Source organism: Protopterus annectens, chromosome 8.part0 (assembly GCF_019279795.1).
Source record: "Protopterus annectens isolate FY-2018-M chromosome 8.part0, PAN1.0, whole genome shotgun sequence".
NCBI lineage: Eukaryota > Metazoa > Chordata > Ceratodontiformes > Protopteridae > Protopterus > Protopterus annectens.
The window spans coordinates 1,417,883,848-1,417,903,767 of record NC_056741.1 but is presented as its reverse complement, the minus strand read 5'-3'; the positions used below and the strand labels follow the sequence as shown (position 1 = coordinate 1,417,903,767).

The following is a 19,920-nucleotide window of genomic DNA, read 5'->3' as shown; positions in this document are numbered from 1 at the left end:
AAAATCTACAAAAGACAGGTCTGCACAGAGACTTACCAAACATGTTAGTAAAGAAATAGAGAGGACACAGATAGATAAAGAAATGCAGTTAAGTGAGGACCCCCAAAACAAAGAACTTTTATTAAATACTAAAAGTGAGACTGGTAAGAAAATGCAGAGTTCTAAACCCATTTTTATCTGAGGAGACCAGAAAGCTAAAGAAAAATGGAACTCTCAAGAGGCCTGTTTAAATGGTAGAAAAGTTAAAGCAAAAGAACTTTTTTTGCCCAGAACTACCCATTGTTGGGGAAGACAAAGAAGAAGTTGCAGTGTCAGTGTTTTGGGGAGAAGAAGCTATAACTTCCACCTCAAGAGAAATTAACGAAGAAAGTAAACATGAGTTAACAGACTTTCAGGTAACTTACATAAACCTGTAAAAAGCACACTGGTAAGGTAATACTTTAAGCAGAGCAAGAGGGAGCCTTGCTAAGGTTACACAGGAAGGCAGTGAACAAGATATTTCAATTGTTTCTTACCTCAATTTTGAGTTAAAATATGATATGTTGTGTACAGTAAGTAAACACAGAGAAGAAATTCTACACTATTTGTTAGGGACAAAACATTATGGGGAACTAGTAATTAAATTATCACACAGTTACATATTTTGAAGTCACCTGGGAATGAACAAATCTAAGGCAAGTGTATTAGCCAGATTTCGCTGATTAAGATAAAAAATATTTTCTTATTGCCCAGAATATCAGAAAATTGCATCCAGACTTTGTATTGAGAGCCCATTGATTCAAATTTCTGTTACAGAGGTGCCATTTAAACACATACTATGAAAATGGTGGGGCCACTAGTATAATCTACTAATGGGTATCAGTGCATACTAGTAATAGTAGACTGTGCTACAATATTTCCAGAATCTGTACCATTGGGCAAGGCTAATGCTAAGGCTATTGCCAGACGGTTAATACTAGAATTCTGTAGATTGGGCATCCTTAGTTAGAGAATTACTGATCAAGGCACTCCCCTTATGCCAAGTATATTACATTAGTTATGAGAATATTTCATACGTATGCAGTTTTTAAACAGTAGTACACCATCCACAGACTTTTTAGTAGAAAATTCCAATAAAACACTGAATTCCATTTTTAGGAAACTATTTGTTGTAGATATAAAACTGGAACAACTGGTTATCTTACTTCTTCTTTGTGGTAAGAGATATGTCACATTACCCTATTTGAACTTTTGTATGCCAGAGATCTACTTGATATTGCTAAAGAGACATGTGAAGAACAAAATACACCATTTATAATTGAGACTGAACAATACATTAGTTTAGAGGATATGCTAGAGTTGGTTATGCACACGGTAAAAGAGCACACACAGGAGATACGTCACTGAGGTTGTAGTAAGAATGCATGACTTAGAGAATTTAACCTAGGCAATTGGGTATTAGTATTAGACCTTCCGTGGAGAACAATTTTCTGGTTAAGTGGGAAATGCAATTTGAGGTGACTCAAAGAATAAATGCAGCAAGCTACAAAGTTAGACAACCAGGAAAGAGAAAGACAGAACAAATTTATCACACATAAGCTGTGAAAAGAAATAGAAAGTTCTGTGCATAACTTGAAATCTGAAATCCATACAGGAGGGACCAGACAATGTCTACTTGAAGTAGAGTTAGAGGATTCCTTATCAAAGACATAAAACAGGAAACAAGAGATTTTGTAAGTATACATGACTGTTCTCAAGGCTTGGGTATCATAGAACATGACATACAGACAACAACTGGAGATATGGTTAGACTGAGACATTACAGAGTCACAGAAACAATTACTAGGAGAAGTTCAAAGGATGCCCAAATAAGGAGTGACAGAACAGTTACAGAGTGAATGGAGCAGCCCAATAGTTTTAGTTCCTAAACCTGATGGAAATATCACATACTGTTATGGGTGTAGGAAAGTGAATATCATTTCAAAATTTAATAGTGATACCCTGCCCAGAATTGGTTGGTTGCTACAGAATCAAGCAACGTCAGATACCTGTCAATATGATTTGATGAAGAGGTGTTGATGATTTGATGAAGAGGTGTTGATTAATACTGCCTATCCCATATGCTAAAGAAAAGTCTTTTAAACCATAAATGTCTGTTTCTGTACACAGTGTCTCCATATGGCCTACATGGAGCTCCAGATATCTTTTAGGGATTCATGGATAAAATACTGAAGTCCCACTCATGATATGCTGTTGCATACCTAAATGACGTGGTTATCCATTTAGAAGTCTTGGAGTGCTAGTTACCAAAACTGCAGTGTTACAATACATAAGACAAGCAGGTTCAATGTGAATGGCAAGAAAAGCAAATTGGGCATGGTGAAAGCCAAATCTCTGGCATATCTTATAGTAAGAGAGGTAGTAAAACCTCAATTAGGAAAAAATGAGACCCCATAAAAGGTGGGAATATACCCTCCTTTAAAAGACAAGTGAAGGCTTTTCTTGGATGAGATGGATATTACAGAAAGTTTGTACCTAATTTTGCAATTATTGCCTATCTTGACAGATCTCCTAAAAGGAAAAGCTCCTATTAAGATGCAATGGTCTCTTGAGGCAAAGATAGCATTTAAGTGTCAGTAATTCTCAACTCAATTAATTCCAAGGTAGTGACTTTGAGGAGAACCCTGGGGTTATATTACTCAAACATTAAGTGATGTTGCAAAGAGGAGTTCGTCCACAGGGACGGCCATGCATTGGATCTTCTAATCATAAAAATATTATCCATTAGCTAGACCATTCAACCTGGTGACAGTTATGCCCTGTTGCAATGGTGAACAAAACAAAAAGGTGGCAGTACAAAACTATACGACTGGGCACCCTACCTCTCAACTTCTGAACATTAAAAATTGTAATGCCAGCCTTTAAAATGATAGCTGCTAGCCTGAATGGAGAGCACCCTCTCAGCATGAGCTTAGATAAAAGGAAAAAGAAAAGACTTGACTGTAGAACAGTGGAAAATAGCTTTACACAAGCTCATTGCTATAGTTCTTCATACAGAAACCTTCTAAAATAATTTATATACACAGCTACAATTTCAGCAGCAAGTACTTAAATGAATTTTAAATGACCAAATGGGCTGGCTTACATTCTGGACTTTAAAAGCTCACTGTACTCCTGGTCTATTTTTCTAACTGAGTAGTCCAATAATACAGGGCACTTTGAAAGGTGTACAGATAGCATAGGCAGCTAAAAGCCTATTGCACCTTTAGTTTATTTTTCTAGATACACCATATTAATGCTCCATTGAAAAGATCAATAGCACAGGTGGCTAGAACCCTGCTGTACTATTAGCACAGTGCAACAGTGTAAAAATGGACTATCAGTCTGTTGAACAGATTGATAGCATGGTGTAGCTAAAATCCTGTGGTGAGTCTGTTGACTCATTTTGACTTTGCCAAGTTCCTTTCTCTTTGGCTTGTTCAACCTGGCCAATGAAAAAGCAGAAATGGAGCAGTCAAAGAACAAATCAGAGCAGCAGTACACAGATAAAAGCTAATTCCAAACTTGGAATGCATCACCTAAAGCAGATCAATTGGCAGGTATGCTGGGCACCATCCACCCAATACTTCTAATACACTATTACTCAAAGGTTTAGACTACTAATAGAAATACTTATGGGTTGTCTAGGTTTCACAACCCATCATTGCAAACCCCAAACTGAAAATTTTAAGTTGGGAGGGGGTAGTTGTTACAGCTTGCTTGTGGAAAATGGAGTTTATGCCTTTATGTGTGCATATGCAGTGCTTTTTGTTTATAAAATTGTCAAAGCTCAACCCAGAAAATACATTTCTTGCCACTTAATGGAAGCTGACTGCCAGTGTCTGTTTGTATAAAAGGATATTGCTTGACAAAGGCAAATCAGGCAGAAGTTCATCTTAGTTTGAACCCTCTGCTGTGACCAAAGTTCTGTAAAGTTGGATGGTCCAGCAGAGGCTCGTTCTAAATGTAATGAGTTAAGTTAAGGTGAAGACTTTTCTTTGATGCAGCTGAATGGAATGCCTAGCATGGCCTGCAGATGTGCCATTTTATTTAACTGGATGTGGGTGCAGTAGCTGTTTGGGACTGAAGTACATATACAGATATGAAACCTTCAATTATGGTCTTTTACGTATTGTAGATAGAGTTGCTAATACTGTGCCAAGAACAGTGGGCTTCGTGTGTGTGTGTGTGTGTGTGTGTGTGTGTGTGTGTGTGTGTGTGTGTGTGTGTGTCTGTGTGTGTGTGTGAATATATATACCCCAGAACTGTTTAAATGTCAAGTAAGGAATTTTAGATAACAGTCAGGTTCGGTGAATGGTAGTGTCTGAATAAAGCATAATCACAAAATAGTATGCAGTAGGAAATATCTCCTTTCTTCACTGCTATGAGAAGCTGGCATTAGACAGTCATGGAGATGTGGGGGGATGCAATCTCCATGTGGGAGGAGCAAGGGGGGGGCTTTGCAGACATCATGCTATCAGGTTAGAATCAGTGTAACCTAGTATGCCATAGGGAAAGCACAAGTTTACACTTTGCAAACTATTTGATGTGAGTACTTTTACTATTTTGTGACAATGTGTTAACAGAATTTCACCATTCAGTGCATGCCTTTATTATCCATCTCTAAATATAAAAATATATTCTGAACAGCACTGTCCATTAGACAGTGATGTGCTATTAAAAATGGTTTTGCAGCATATTCCTTATCGGGTCACCAGAGCCACAGTAACTGTGGCTTTAAGATGAAAGGATAAGTAACAGAAGGGTTCCAATGGCACCATCCAGCCTGTCTGTACAGAAAAAGAGCTTTATGCACTGTAAGAACTCATATTCAGCAGTGTTTATAGTGACACACACAGAACTTTATACACTATAAGAAATCAGATTCGGCATTGTTTATAATAACACACAGAGATTTATGCTATTTATAAAGTCAGACTTAGCAGTGCTTATAATTGCTCTCCCAGCATCTATGTTTACTATGAAAGGCTTAAGCTGTGCAATATCTTCTTAAGGTAGCACTGAAGTGTCCTGTTCCTACTTAGGATACCAGGATTTTTTTCTTTGGATCAGCATTACCCTGCCTTTAGCTGACTACATAGCACAGTTTATGGAAAATATTTGGGACAAAGTTAATTTTTATTCATTATCAGGCATCATTATGATGATCATTTCAGATGTACAACGGATGAGCTTTTTGGAACCAGCAAAGTACAAACGATTTTTCAGTTAGCCTAACAGAGACAAAGCTGACAAACAAAGCCATTATTATGGGCCCTCATCTGTAGAAAAGCAGCTTCAGTTTTAAGCTCATTTTGCTACCTCTTATATGGTGGGATGGGGGTTCATACTGGAAGTACAAGACTGTCAGCTTATCTTAAATTTCTCTCTAACAAACTGTTTGACTTCCCCAAAATTCCTTAGCCACAGTTGATCAGAATCTTTGAAGAACACCTGAAAAAACTGTGGTGTTTCAAGGCCTCTATGATTTCAGTTGATGAAGGATTGTGTTTGGTGCTCTGTCCCTGAAACATTCCAGGCTTTGGGTCAGTCACACTGCTGCATAGAAAAATCTTTTTTTTTTTTTTTTTTGATAAGACTAAGACTTGAAAATGTGTTTGGAAAATTATTTGGAAACTTGTGAAGACACAGAGAAACTTGCATCTCAGCACCTTTACCCCAGAAAGACGGTGTAGAAAACACCTCACTTGCTTATCTCTGAAAGCAGAGTTCACTAACTTTGATTTGAAGGCATCTCTTCACAAAATGCACTGGCAGATGTCATGGAAAATTCCGGCAAAGCTGATAGATGTCTTCTTACTGCCGCTGTTACTAGGCCTGCTTGTGTATCTAAAATATCTCCTCAGTACTGCCTCACTACATCCATACATCCATTCTCCAGACAATACTGGTCACTCTGTGGGTTCATACTCTGGAGAAATGTTTGACTTTTAACAGTTTCTCTGTGTTCTGAGTTCTACTCAGGCTCACTGCTATTGGTAGTTTTTTCCCATTCTATACTCTCCTCACTTTGAACAGGGGATCCTGTGACTTGCCTGGCCCTTAATCCCTGAAATCTCCGACATTCTGGGCACACACGAATATGAGTGCAGCCCCTAGCTACCAAGGCAGCCTCTTGTGCCAGTCTCTGTGCCAGCTGGTCTCCAGCTCCTGCGCCACACAGTTTCCCATTGCTGAGAGTTGTATTCCGAGATGGATGCTCCTCAGGAAGTACTGTCCTAGTGCGTATACTTCCTCTTCTCTGTCGACGAGAATGAAAAGTCTCTCTACAAAGAATAATGTTCCTCAGTTCTGTCACCATCTGGTCACAGACAGAAACCTAAGAAAACATACAAAAAGTTAAACATATATAAACACATCATTATTTACTATACACTTGCAATCACACACCAACTACAGAATTTCTTATTGCAGTGTTACAAAGGACAAGAGTTTTACAATTAATCATCTGCTGATTGAAACCAACACAGACATTTGGCAAAGGCAGTGACTATGTGGAGGACCACTGCTATCCTAGGATGAAACTTTCCACACAGCAGTCACTGCACTTATCATTTACTACAGAAGATGAGCCATTTGTGTCAGCCCCAGATTTAACAATAGGGTCACAATACCCTGTGGTGAAGAAACAGTGAGTGTGACACAGTGACAGAGCTATAACTACTGAAGTTCCAGGTACTTCGTGTAAGAATGTTTGTGATCAGTGGTGTGGGAGCACTAAACATAGGGAATGTGTAGCCATAGCCCTCCCTGTACTAATGCTACAACAACTACAAAACAAAGATGAAGATTGTCCTACTGAATTCCCAGGCTGCATTAGCAGGGGTCACTGTAAGCAACAGCACAGAAGACAGATTTTACTGGGACCCATTGGTGCTCACAGGAGCAGACAGCAGAATCAAAGATGTAATGCTTTTGCTATGGTGTGTCTTACTCATGCAACAGCTTGAGTACTGTATGCATTTCTAAAGGCCATACAAGGAAAGGGGCATCATGTATCTGAAAAGAGTCCAAAGGAAACCTGCCAGAATGGTGTTTAGGATGCAGAAGACAGGATATGATTAGAGACTAGGGGAGCTACAGGTCTTCTCACTGCACAACAGAAAAAAAGAGACTGTACATCACACGAGGCTGCACAGGATCATGTACAGGAGTTGCTCTCAACAAGGGTGATAGAGAGTAAAGGAGAGGGCACAGGCAGCAGGTTGCAGGAACCAAAAACTCCTTGGATCTGTGATAGAGCTCCTTCACAGAGCAGAATGACAACCCACTGAATAGATTGCCATAAAGGGTGGTGGAGAAGCAATCTGCAAAGCCATTCCAGAAGGTATGGACCAGGTGCAGCTCATGAGTGGGGGAAGAAGTGGCTAAGGAGAAACATAGTGTTAAAACACTTAAAGGGCAAACTAGACAGGATATTACTTCTGCATTCAAATACATATAATGCTATGTAATCTAGCATTAAAAAAACAGAGTGGCAAAATAGACAGTAAAGTATTCAATAAATTTAGTTTCAAAACGTACATTGAAAGTTGTTTCTATACATTCCATAACCAAACATTTTTATGATATACTCACCATAACAGTACATGATCAAATAATTATCAGTAGATGTCTAAATAGCATCTTAGTTATAGGTGACTCAGTTGTGAGACACACAGATGTCCCTCTCACGAGGTTGGATACGGAAAAGGTCACGGTCAGCTGTATGTCAGGTGCCAGGATCTGCCACATCACACACACACACACACACTCAAGTGTCTCAACAACAGCCACTGTTATGACTTCATCATAGTCCATGTTGGTGTGAACAACTTGAGATGTACCTCACTAGACTATATGAAGAGAGACATGACTGAGCTCTCTGATTATGTGTCTCAGGCAGGTATGTCCCTAGCCTTAAGCAGCATTTTACCTTTGCCTAGGATGATACCTCAATACAAATAAAAAATGATCGACTTCAACAACTGGCTTAGTTTCTGGTGTCATTCAAAGAGGATCCAGTATCTGTCAGCCTGGGATGACATGGTTGACAGACCTTGATGCTTTGCCAGAGATGGTCTCCATCTGTCACCCCTAGGAATTTGGTTACTGGCTAATGCTCTTGCCATTCCCATAATGCCTTTTTTAGGCAATGTCACAAGAACAAAATTCCAGACATAAAAATACTCTCTAGAAACAACCTCAACGTTATGCTGCTAAACGCTAGGAGTCCAGCCAGAATCTGAACTCACTGGAAGCAGTCTTCAACCTGGAAGATGCTGACATGTGTGCAGTCACTGAGACCTGGTTTAAGGCTGGGGATAGCACCCCACCTATACCAAGTTACATTTCCTTCCACACGTTCAGACCACAAACTGAAGGTGTGAGAACTAAATGAGGTGGTGTAACAATATTTATTAAATATAAATACACCTCTAGATTGGTTAAACAACACAATTCCCTTGAATTACTTCAGGTGCAATTGACTGTAGGTAAGACCCCTCTTCGGGTCATTGCCAGCTATAGGACCCCCTCTATGAATCAGGACATCCACTCAGCCTACTTGGATTTACTTGAGCCAATCAAGATACAACCAAACACCTTGGCTTTGGGTGACTTTAATTACCCATCCATAGACTGAGTAAATTATATGTGCTCTAACTCACTTGCCCAAAGGCTCCTGGAATGTTTTAACTCCAGTGGTCTAGACCAGCTGGTTGCCACACCCACACAGGACTCAAACATCCTGGACCTGGTGCTCACCAACATGGGGGGGGGCCATTGCACCACCCCCAGTGTGTGGTCATCCCTGGTGAGATCCGACCACAAATCAGTCTCTTTAGAAGTAAGTATAACACAAGACCAACCCCCCTTAGTAACAAGTAGACTAAAAAACTTCTCCAAGACCAATTACAGCCTCCTACATGATAGCATAAATAGCTTCACAGCCCCTCCCCCATTGATGGAACAGACACCTATGCTGAGTTATACACTAATGCTTTATACAAGCACATGTACTGACTCTGCCATACCTGATACAAACAAAGCAAGAACTTCAAGGAAAAACAAACCTACCTGGTGGACAACTGCCATTAATAGGTTATACAATAGGAGAAAGAAATTGCTGTCTAAGTGTAAGAAAGAATGGTCTCAAAATTGGAAACAATCCTCCTCAACTTAAACAAGCAAATAAGACTCTTAATGAAGTCTTCCAAAGCTAACTACAAATCCAAATTAGCTTCCATAACTAAGGATAAACACAAGGCGTTCTACAGTTACATCCATAACCTCAAAGGTAAGGCCCAGATTAGGACTAAACTTGTAGTTAATGGTACTCCATGTATAGAACCTGCTGGCTGACAGGTTCAGTGAAAACTTCACTTCCCTGTCCCTGCCACATATAAACCAAACATCCCTAACACCTGTCCCCACCTAGTATCTCCGAGGAGCAGGCCTTAAATGCCTTGTCCAAGACCAAAAACACAGCCTCTGTGGGACCAGACAACATCCCAGACTGCGCTGTACATGGGTTAAAACAAGAATTAGCATCATCATTAAGTACACTTTTCAATCACAGCCTAAGCACTGGCTTCATTGAAGCAGAATGGAAAACAACTACCTTCATTCCTTTGCACAAAGGGGGCACATCCACAGACCCTGGGAACTATAGACCCATTAGCCTGACCTGCCTTATCTGCAAGGTCATGGAACGAATCATGATGGACCTTATTAACAAAGATATAGGAAATCTCCAAACACTCAACCCCACCCAGTTTGGCTTTATCAAGGGGAGATCATGCCTGTTAAACTTGGTGGACTTCTTTGAGACAGTCAGCAAATGCCTAGACAAGGGCAAATCTGTGCGTACGGCCTAAGTAGATTTAGCCAATGCCTTTGACACAATCATCAACTCAGGCATCATTGATAAACTCTCCCAGCTGGGTTTCAACCCATATATTGTGAGGTGCGTTGCAAACTAGCTCACTGATAGAACTCTTACTGCCAAAATATTGGACTCCACCTCCTCCAGCAGACCTGCAAATAGTGGTGTACCACAGAGATCAGTTCTGAGACCCCTACTGTTCAGAATCTACTTCTCTGAAGTATAGGCTAAAACTAAAGAACTGCGGCTGACAAAGTTTGTTGATGATTACAAAGTGGGAGCGATCACTGATATCCTATTGATGTCAACATCCTGCAAGGTCTTATGCAGACTAATTACTGGTGCCAAAGTCATGGTCTTAAACTTAATGCAAAAAAAATGCATCATCATCCCCTTCAGCAAAGGTGAAGTTCCTGCAAACTACAACATCAATAGCAATACCCTAAGCACACAGTCAGTGGTGAGAGATCTGGGCACACAGGTTGACAGCAACCTTAACTTCAGTCACCATGTCTCTACAGTAGTAAGAAGGGCATTTTATATTGGTCATCTAATAAATAAGGGAATTTCCTCCAAAAATAAAGAGATTATAACCCCCCTGTACTCTTCCCTCATTGGCCAATAATAGAGTACAGTGCTCCATTTGGTATGTTTCTTTTCAAACACCTGCAGCAATTGGAGAAACAGCAAAAGTTCCTTACAAAGAAAATTCAGGGTCTTCAAGATCTGTCTTATGTGGACAGACTGAAATCATTGTCACTTTACTCTGTGTAGTACAGACTGCTCAGAGGTGACCTGTGCCTTGCATATAGAGCAATCTCTGACCCAGCTTTAATGGAAATGCTGCAAGTCAAATGGCACACGGTTCACTCACTAAAAGGACCTTAACATGGTATGCGACAGCAACTGAACTTGCTGGAGGGACAGATTTGTCTCACAGAGGTTGCCCCACCTTTGGATCAAGCTTCTTATTCATGTTAAACAAAGCCCCTCATTGGCTCTATTTAAGTGTAATTTGAGCAGCTGGATGGGTAACCAGAAATTCACCCCAGGAATTTCACTTGTGTCCTTCTTGGACAAGGAAAATAGGTGCTAATTTTAGTGTCTGCTTGAACCAGACACCCTTGGGAATACGAGTTGAACTTGGCTTTGCTTGTAAGAGTGCTGGGGCCGTTAATCTAGAAACCTCCTATGATCCTATGAAAATCAACAGAGATAACCAGAACCACAAGAAGAATATGAACTGTTTATTTGCAAATTATACACTTTCACAGTTAGACTTCTTCCTCAGGCTCGTAAAACAGACAATGACTCTTGAAAATAATGTTTTTCTGTTTCAGGATAATTATTATGTGCAGGTTACAGGCATTGCTATGGGGACTCCACTGGCAAATTCATATGCAAACTTAGTCACAAATTATTGGGAATTAGAAACAATTCTATTAACCTCCAATAATACATATTATAAGAATGTTGTTTTTTTATAAAAGATTTGTTGATGATCTTTTTCTTTATGTGACCTAAATGATTTCATTACATATCGCCATTCTACAATAATTTTAAGGTTAAAAAAGAACATACAGTATAGAACCTTAGATTTTTTAGATATTACTTTAAAGAAGGATACTAAGGGTGAGTTTCAAACCTCCCTTTATAAAAAGGAAGTAAAAAAGTGTACTTAATTAGCACATGACAGCATGCACCCTAATTTTTATGTTTGATAATATTGTTAGAAATCAAATGTCTAGAGCTAGTAAATTAAATACACAGAGAGATGACTTAATATAGCGATTAGTAGATATGACTAATGATTTTAGAAAAATGGGATATCATTTTGACAGGGTTCAACATATTAAAAATTAAATTATTAGAGGCAGGGATATTTTGCATCCACCTATTTTTCAAGCTATACTGGGAGTAACAAGAACAAGAAAAAAGGGCAGCTTTAAGTGTGGAAGCTGTAAATGTTTGTATATATATATATATATATATATATATATATATATATATATATATATATATATACACACAGAAACCACATTTTATCATCCAGTTAATAATAAACTGTTTTATGTATCTGCACCACATTTTATCATCCAGTTAATAATAAACTATTTTATGTAGCTGCACATGGCAATTGCAACACCAAAAATTTAATATACATGGCAAGATGTACCATGTGTCCCTCTTACTACATTGGTAAAACCAATAAAGGTTAAATGACCACATATGTAGTAATTTATCTCACATAAGATATGTTGAAACAAATTAATTATATAAACATATACGAGACATGAACCATGTTCACAGTTTTAAGTTTTTAATTTTAGACCATATACCAATATACCTCAGAGGTGGTGACATTCAAAATTTGACAGAAAGACATGAAAACAATGGATTTTACATTTCAGGTCTTTTTATCCACCAAGCTTAAATGAAGTTTTCACTTTGAAACCAGAATTAAAATATTTACATAACTAAATTGAATGGTTTCTATTCACTTTTTTATTTATTTTTTTTTACAGACATATTACTTTTATCGCTTTATCTTTAGATGTCACATTTGATTGCTATGTACTAAAGGTGTTAAATATTAAATAGATTGACTGATTGTATACTTATTTAAAGTGCTGTAGACTTGGAATCATTATCTGTTTTGCAAGCCTGAGGAAGCAGTCTAACTGTGAAAGCGAATAAATTGCGAATAAACAGTTCATATTCTCCTTGTGGTTCCGGTCACCTCAGTTTAATTTGATGTTCACATTTTTGTGGTTGCACCAGATTTATTGGACCAAGATTTTGGTTTTGTTGTAATCCTATGAAAATGAGACAGATACTTTTATTAATTCCTTACAACCCCTCTCTGTGGGGCAATAGTAGTCTTCAGTTGTGCTAAGCCAACAATGTATGAATGTTAAGCCTGCACATTTGGCATAGAGAGGGAAAGACTTTATTATGACCCATGTGGTCTGAGACTTGTAAACTTGATGGCACAGGTAGGGAGGATAGGCATGTCCATCTTGGGGGAGGGAAAAGTGAAGTGCGCACACTCTGGACTGATTTCCCTGGTGGAGATCAGGAGAAGAACTACACAGTGTTGCCTGATGTTGGGGAGTGTGTCATGCTGGCATCTGTCCTTGAATAAATGAAGGCCACGCCAGCACTGATGCCTACTACACTTCTCACTCTCAAGTGTTACTGGGTGGGTGAAGGACTGGGAAGTAATTGATAAAAACACTGCCTTAGTAAGAGTATGGTGCTGCCTCAGAATACCTCAGCCTCCTCACTTACCCTGGACTTTTTTGGAGCTCTTTCTGGGGAAGTGGGAGGGTACAGTATACCCAGCAATGGAGGGAAGGCACCAGGATTAGCTTTAATGTTTTATTGTTTCCTGACTTGTAGACTTTTAATGCATGGGTCATTCAGTTTTGCTGTACACAGATCTGATGGAATCCTATGGATGAAAGTGCTTGACTGAAATTGTGAGAGAAACAATTCTTCTGACACTTCTTAATTTGGTATTTTTAGTGTTATGTTTTAAGTTTTTAAGTGATTATACTATATATAATATTATATGTAATTGCAGGTGTTTACTACATAATTTGTAGCCTAAATGATTTATTTATTGATAAGAATCTACTGGCTGATTTTATCACACATTTGAGTCAAATATCTTGGTTCAGGGTGCAAATTGTCCTGTCTTTATTGAAGTGTTTTTGTTCTTGCTCTGGCTACATAATTCCTCCATTAAGCTACTTGTTCTTCTTCAGTTTCTTCTTCATGGAAATACACAGCTGGACCTGGATACACTTTGATGTATATCTCTGCTGGAGCTAAACTGGTCACATTTTTATTTTTTTGATTGTTTTATAAGCTTCTTGTTAAGACCGAATGATTAATTATGCTTTAAATGAATGAAGAATCTGCTGCTGCTGTGTAAAGTGTTTTGTGACAACACTTCTCTCTGTCCCCTACAAGGCATTCAGCTGAGACAACAGTGGTTCCTCAACATTTTACAGCAATAAAAGTTATGCTTTCACAGACATCTGTGAAGATGGTGTACCTTGTTTCTTCTTTTAAAAGGAAGAAATAGTTGATCATTCCTTCTGATTTCTTTTGTTCTCTATTGTTCTTCTAACATATGAACTGTCTATAATCATCCTAACAGAATTTCAGGTTCCCCGTCCAGCTCCACAAACTCGTATCCCCTAAAAGTTAAGGACCAAAAATAAAGGCCTTTCCAAAGCGCCTAAAAAAAACAAAAAAACAATGACAACAGCTACAACAAAAAAAAATCCCTCAGGGGAATTCATTAAAGTCTGCATGGTCTGTTTCCACCTTGTGAATGTCATGCCATGATGACATGGATGAGGACTATTTTGTATTCAGTACATAGCTCTACACAATGTTTAGTGTCATGCAAACATGGTAAACATTTTGGCATGCTAATCAATGAATCTAACATGGTGGAACTATTTAACAAACTGTAAAGCAGCTGTGTTGACTCCATGGTGGCTTTCCTTGCAAATTCCAAAACCTATTGAAATACAGCCACAGAAAGGAGCCTACACAAAAAGAATATTAGGGTCTGCTGCTGTTTTAATTCATTGTTATGTGCAACAGACTGAAGCCTATGCTCTGCTGTTGCTGCTGCTGCTGCCAATAGACCTAAGATTTACAAGATAAGTGTTTAACCTGGAGAATATTCTACAGCAGTAAAAAGGAGAGTAACAATAGAAACATATCCTTGTGTAAGCCATAAGAGACATGCAGCTTTGCCCCCCCCAAAAAAAGAACAGCCTTTGCTAATCAAACTATATATAAAACTATTACATAGATTTTTCTGACTTACATTTCAGCATATGCAGTATGTAGCTGACAAAATGCAAGCATGCCCTCTCAAGTTAGATAATCCTCTGTACAGATATAGCCCAAAGTAAGGGCCTCTTTTCTGTGTTCTCCACATAAACATGTCTCCTCACTTTCAGTTTCTGTAGCTACATGGTTGCTTTCTGTGCAGATTCAGATCCATGTAGGAGATATAAACATAGAAGCAGGCACTCTCTTTGTGTTTGTTGTTAATGGATTGCAACTTTTAATGATTAATGGTTGGGAAAAACATGACTGCATGCTGCCTTATTTCCACTGAGTGTTTCAGATTAGATCTACAATGTTTTAGATGTAAGTGGAAATGTAAGTAAGCAGCAGACAAGTCACAGGTTATGTTACTTCACATCCAACCTGGCCTTCATTTTTTGCCAACTGCACATGATATTATTTCCACTTAATATCCTCACACATTTTAAGGCCAATGATACAGAATGTCTTAAACACTGTATGTCTCAGATTACTGCTCAGATAAATGAAGAATGGCCAACAAACACAGAAATGTAAGGCAGATCTGTATATTTGCAAGCAATAATCATGACAGGTTGTGTGATCACTAGGTACACTACATCCCAAACTACTAAATGTACAAATAATAACTGTATGGTTTGATATCACTTTACATGCTGTTGCAGTTGGTTGTGTCAGTATTGATTTAAGTTCATTGGTGCAAAGCTGTTTGTGTGGCAAAGAGGGATAAGGCTCCCATCCTGTTTTCTGAAGGTGCATTGGAGTGAGAGTTCAAATCCAGACCTACATAGTAATATCTCATGTACTAACATTTTCTAGGTTGCTTTTCCTCATGTCAACTATTTCTCATTTTGTTTCTGTTTTTTTTGGATGGGGAACTACTGTTTGCATTATGCGGCACTAAGTGCAAATTCCATACACTTTTACTACTGTTCCACTTCCAATTAAAATCACCCTCACTTATAACACTTGGTGTAACATATATTAATCATATGTATAAGGACTGAGGCACTAGTATTGTGTCAGTTATGTATTCATTTATCTAAGTATTATCACATTTATTCTCAAATGTATGACCATGAGTATACTGTGTACTAAATTCCTATAAGTTTATTTCTGCTATCTGGACAGCCATGGCCTTCACATTTTTCTAATGCACACACAACTGCCTGTATATCCAATAACCTAGAATTTGCTTTGCTTGCTACTATTGCACTCTGCTTACCATCACGCAAACACGGTGCTCGGAGGTGTGCACTGAAGAGCACCATGTTTGCGTGATGGTAAGTGGAACCCAACATTTTCAAACAGTGTGCGAGCTCCTAGTAAATGAGATGACTTGAATTGGTGGGAAAGCATCATTCTCCATTGCTCTAGTTCCATGGAATACATGGCAGGCGTTTGAGGGGAAAGTGTCAGGTTTAGGGCACTGAGATGGCATGTCCAGGAGTTCAAATTTTTTATTGGACTCCCATTAAAGAACCACAGTGCCAGATTTTTGCAGGGGGACTATTCTGGCTACCAGTATAAGAGTTGGCATAGTTTAACCTGGGTTGTAACCAGTGCCATCAGTATCCCCCGCACTGGTGAACAATGTAGGCATCACTATAATTATCTTCAGAGGAGGAAGAGGGATACCCGCAACTGTTGGACTGGGGAATTTAGGACTGCAGACATACCACACCTGTGTATCAACTGCTGAAAGTACGTGTAAGCATTCATAATGGTATTCTGCTCTGTTCTGATTTTTCCAGAGCTGCCAGGGTCCTTGAGATCAATGTATGAACTCATGGAGCTAGATTGGCAAGGATGAGAGTAGCATGTGATATGTATGCAGCAGAATAGCAGTGTTATTCTAGCATTAAAAGTTAAAGATAGCTTTACTGATATTTTATAGAGTTGTATCAAATTGAGCATGCATATTTCAACTGTAAAAGCAAGTATGCATGCATTACTATGTAGCACAAACTAAGAGAGTCCAAAATTACAATATCAAATTCAGCATGCATATCTCAACTGTATAAGCAAGTATGCATGCATTAGTCTGTAGCACAAACCAAGAGTACAAAGTTAGAATTTAGTCAGAGGCTGCGGGTTCAAAGACCACACTTCCCAACTATACAATACTGTTAATTCTTCAATTATATGTAATTTAAAGGTTTAAAGTAAAAGCTCTATACCAGTAGCACACATGCCCTGCTGTAAACTGTAATCTGTATATTTGGAACATGCATATGTGCAATATATCCACACGTCAAGGAATAGTTGTTGTAATCTGTAGTACAGTGTGCATCTGTTAGGAGTTGATAGTCTTAAAAGTAAAGGTTTTCTGTTAGGAGTTGGTAGTCTTAAAAGAAAAAGTTAAGACAATAGAGTCAATTAATTGTGTCAGTGCATTGTATGTCACACATGAACACATGAAGGTACTAATGTTATCTCTTTTTCTTTCCTCACCCCAATCCTTATCTACACTTTTTTGTTTTATTTTTATTTTATATTTATTTATTTATTCATTTTTTATTACATGACATCAAACTGTGTCCATGTCATCCATGTGTACCACATCACTAAATGCTCTAAATGCACAGTGGGGTAGGCCTGCCTCACAGGATGCGCCTGCCCCCCAGCAGCTCTAGCTAGCAAATTCCTGCTTGCTTCTAGCATACAACTCCTTATTTGTACCTAGTAATTTTTTTAGTAAAAAAAAAAAAAAAAAACTACTATTTCTAACGTTGAACCAGAAATTATAGAATGTTTTTCTTTAGAATCCTCATGTAAACTATGTGTGGAACATAATCTTTGTATAATCTGTATGTAGAACATAATCTCTGTATAATCTTTATGTGGAGCTTTTCTCCCCAGGACTCCATTGAAAACGGGTTCTTTTGGCCCAATGGACTATCCTGGTTAAACAACTGCAAATAAATAAATAAATAAATAAATAAATTGCCAGCATTTCTGGGAGCCAGCTTAGCAGCACCATCTCTGCTGCCCTTGCACTACCTGCCCCTCAGATAGCCCTGCCCTGGAGGCTAGTTCAGTGGTACCCTCTGGGAGCAGTGATAGAGATGGTGATTTTATCACCCACGCTGAATTGCCAGGAATGGTGCATAGGGTTGTTGGTGCACACCTACACAGGCTGGAAAGGCTGCTTTCCCTCCTTTTACATAATACCAGAAGGAGGAGATGCAGACATCAGGCACTTCAGCCAGTGGCAGAGTGAGGTAACAGTGATGACAGTCCATTGGGTGAAAACTCGATTTTCACTGTCACCCAGTTTGCTGACCATGGGTTTGTGATGTCCCCAAACCTCACCCCAATCATGGTGTCCATCACTATTCCTGTGTTTGTTTTGTCTGCCTGCAACTGCTTCCTCACTTATGCAACTTACCTCACCTAGACATTCCTACATCCCTTCATCAACATTCCGCTCAAAAAAAAAAATTCATCCCATACATAGCTCTCCATTTCGCACACATTTCTTCTTGACACAAATGATTCAGCTGGCTATACAACATGACGGTGTTATGGTCATCCCTCTCTCTGGAGGTGACAGTCCAAATTCAGTTAATATTTGACAGATATGCTCACTTTATACTGTCAAAGAAATGGCTAGCTATGGTTCTTTCCTACCTCCCTCCTGCACATTCCTGCCCTGCTTTCCCTTTCTTCTTCCCCCTGCTTGTTCCCATCTCACCACTGTCCAATCTTCCCCATTTCTTTTCTTTAATGCATTACTGTGCATTGGTAATGCGAACGTACTTTAAAGTATTACATACAGCTGTATTTGAACCCAGTACCATCTGGACCCAAAAAGGAATGCATCACTGCATTAACTGTATTAACACATGCTGCCACAGAATAAAGGAGCAGGTGTATGCCAGAGACTCAGTACTAAGTGTCAGACTTTGTTCTTCCCCCTGCTCCCCATTTCATCACTTTCTACCCCATTTTAACACCTTTAATCTGAAAAAAAAAATAGAATCACACACTACATACCTATAAGTAGTAGAAAAAGCAATGGATCCTTTCACTTTTTGGGTTCCATGTTTGTGAGGAGTTGCAGATTGCACACCAATGAGCAGCAATGGTGAGTGGTGGCAAAATGAAGCAACACATCTTATATAAATAATTTATGTCATTTAATTATCACTCCATAATGAAAAGTATTTTATAAATAATTTATGTAATTGAATTATCCTTCCATAATGAAAAGTATTTTGAAACCCGCAGTAGTGGTGCTGCGGTAGCATTGTCGCCTCACAGCAATAGGTTGTCCCATTCGATTCTCAGCTAGAGTGTCTTCTGTGTGGAGGCATGCATGAATGCGCATGTGAAGGTTGTGCATCAGGGCTGGTAACTCAGCACGTAAAAATCCACTACCAAACATTAGCGGACCGGAGTTCCGCTGTGGCGACCCCTAACCGGGATAAGCCGAAAGACACAACAACAATGAAAAGTATTTTAAAATATTAGATACACCTGTATTCAAACCCAGTACCATCAGGGCCAAAAAAAGGAATGTATTAATTTATTAACACATGCTGCCACATAGTCAGTTAAGCAGCAGGTGTATTTCATAGACTCATTACCACCTGTCAGACTTTAGCAATGCAGCTCACGTTTGTGCACTGCTTTGGCTACACACAAATGTGTATCTCGCATGTGTATGCACTTTGCTAGCCATCACACAAACCTGCTGCTCACCAAGCTATGGAAATGTTTATATTATGCTGTATTACTGCTGTTTACTGTCCATTTCCTGTGTATGACATGAAATTACATGTGTAAACTTTAGAAACTAAGGGCCTTACATTAGAAACTGAGGGTCCTATCTAACAATATGTTATATATTACTTATTTACAATACATCCATCTGTTGCCCCCCCCCCCCCAAGCACTGCAACCCTGGTATCTCAGTTCTTTTTCCACACATATGTCAACCACAGTACAAAATGTAATATCAAATGTTGTGTGTGTGCAATGCACATCAATCTGGTAACATGCAGAACCACAACTTTTGACCCATATGCCTGAAAACACTTATCTGCAAGGCTAGGGAAGGAATCAACATGGACCATATCCACAGGGACATAGGTGACCTTCAACACACTTGACTCTACCAATATTGTTTTTGTCAAAGGTACATGTTGCCTACT

The 19,920-nt window shown here is 38.9% G+C and overlaps 1 protein-coding gene across 1 annotated transcript in view; it reads right to left on the bottom strand.

Annotated features, from left to right (window-relative positions):
- Positions 1-4,225: 4,225 nt before the first annotated feature.
- Positions 4,226-19,920, bottom strand: part of GRIK4 (glutamate ionotropic receptor kainate type subunit 4) — a 5,029,336-nt gene continuing 5,013,641 nt past the window's right edge. The window contains exon 23 of the mRNA XM_044081017.1: positions 4,226-6,358. Coding sequence (XP_043936952.1) covers positions 5,996-6,358 — 363 coding nt within the window. The 3' untranslated portion in view covers positions 4,226-5,995. The remainder of the gene's footprint in view (positions 6,359-19,920) is intronic.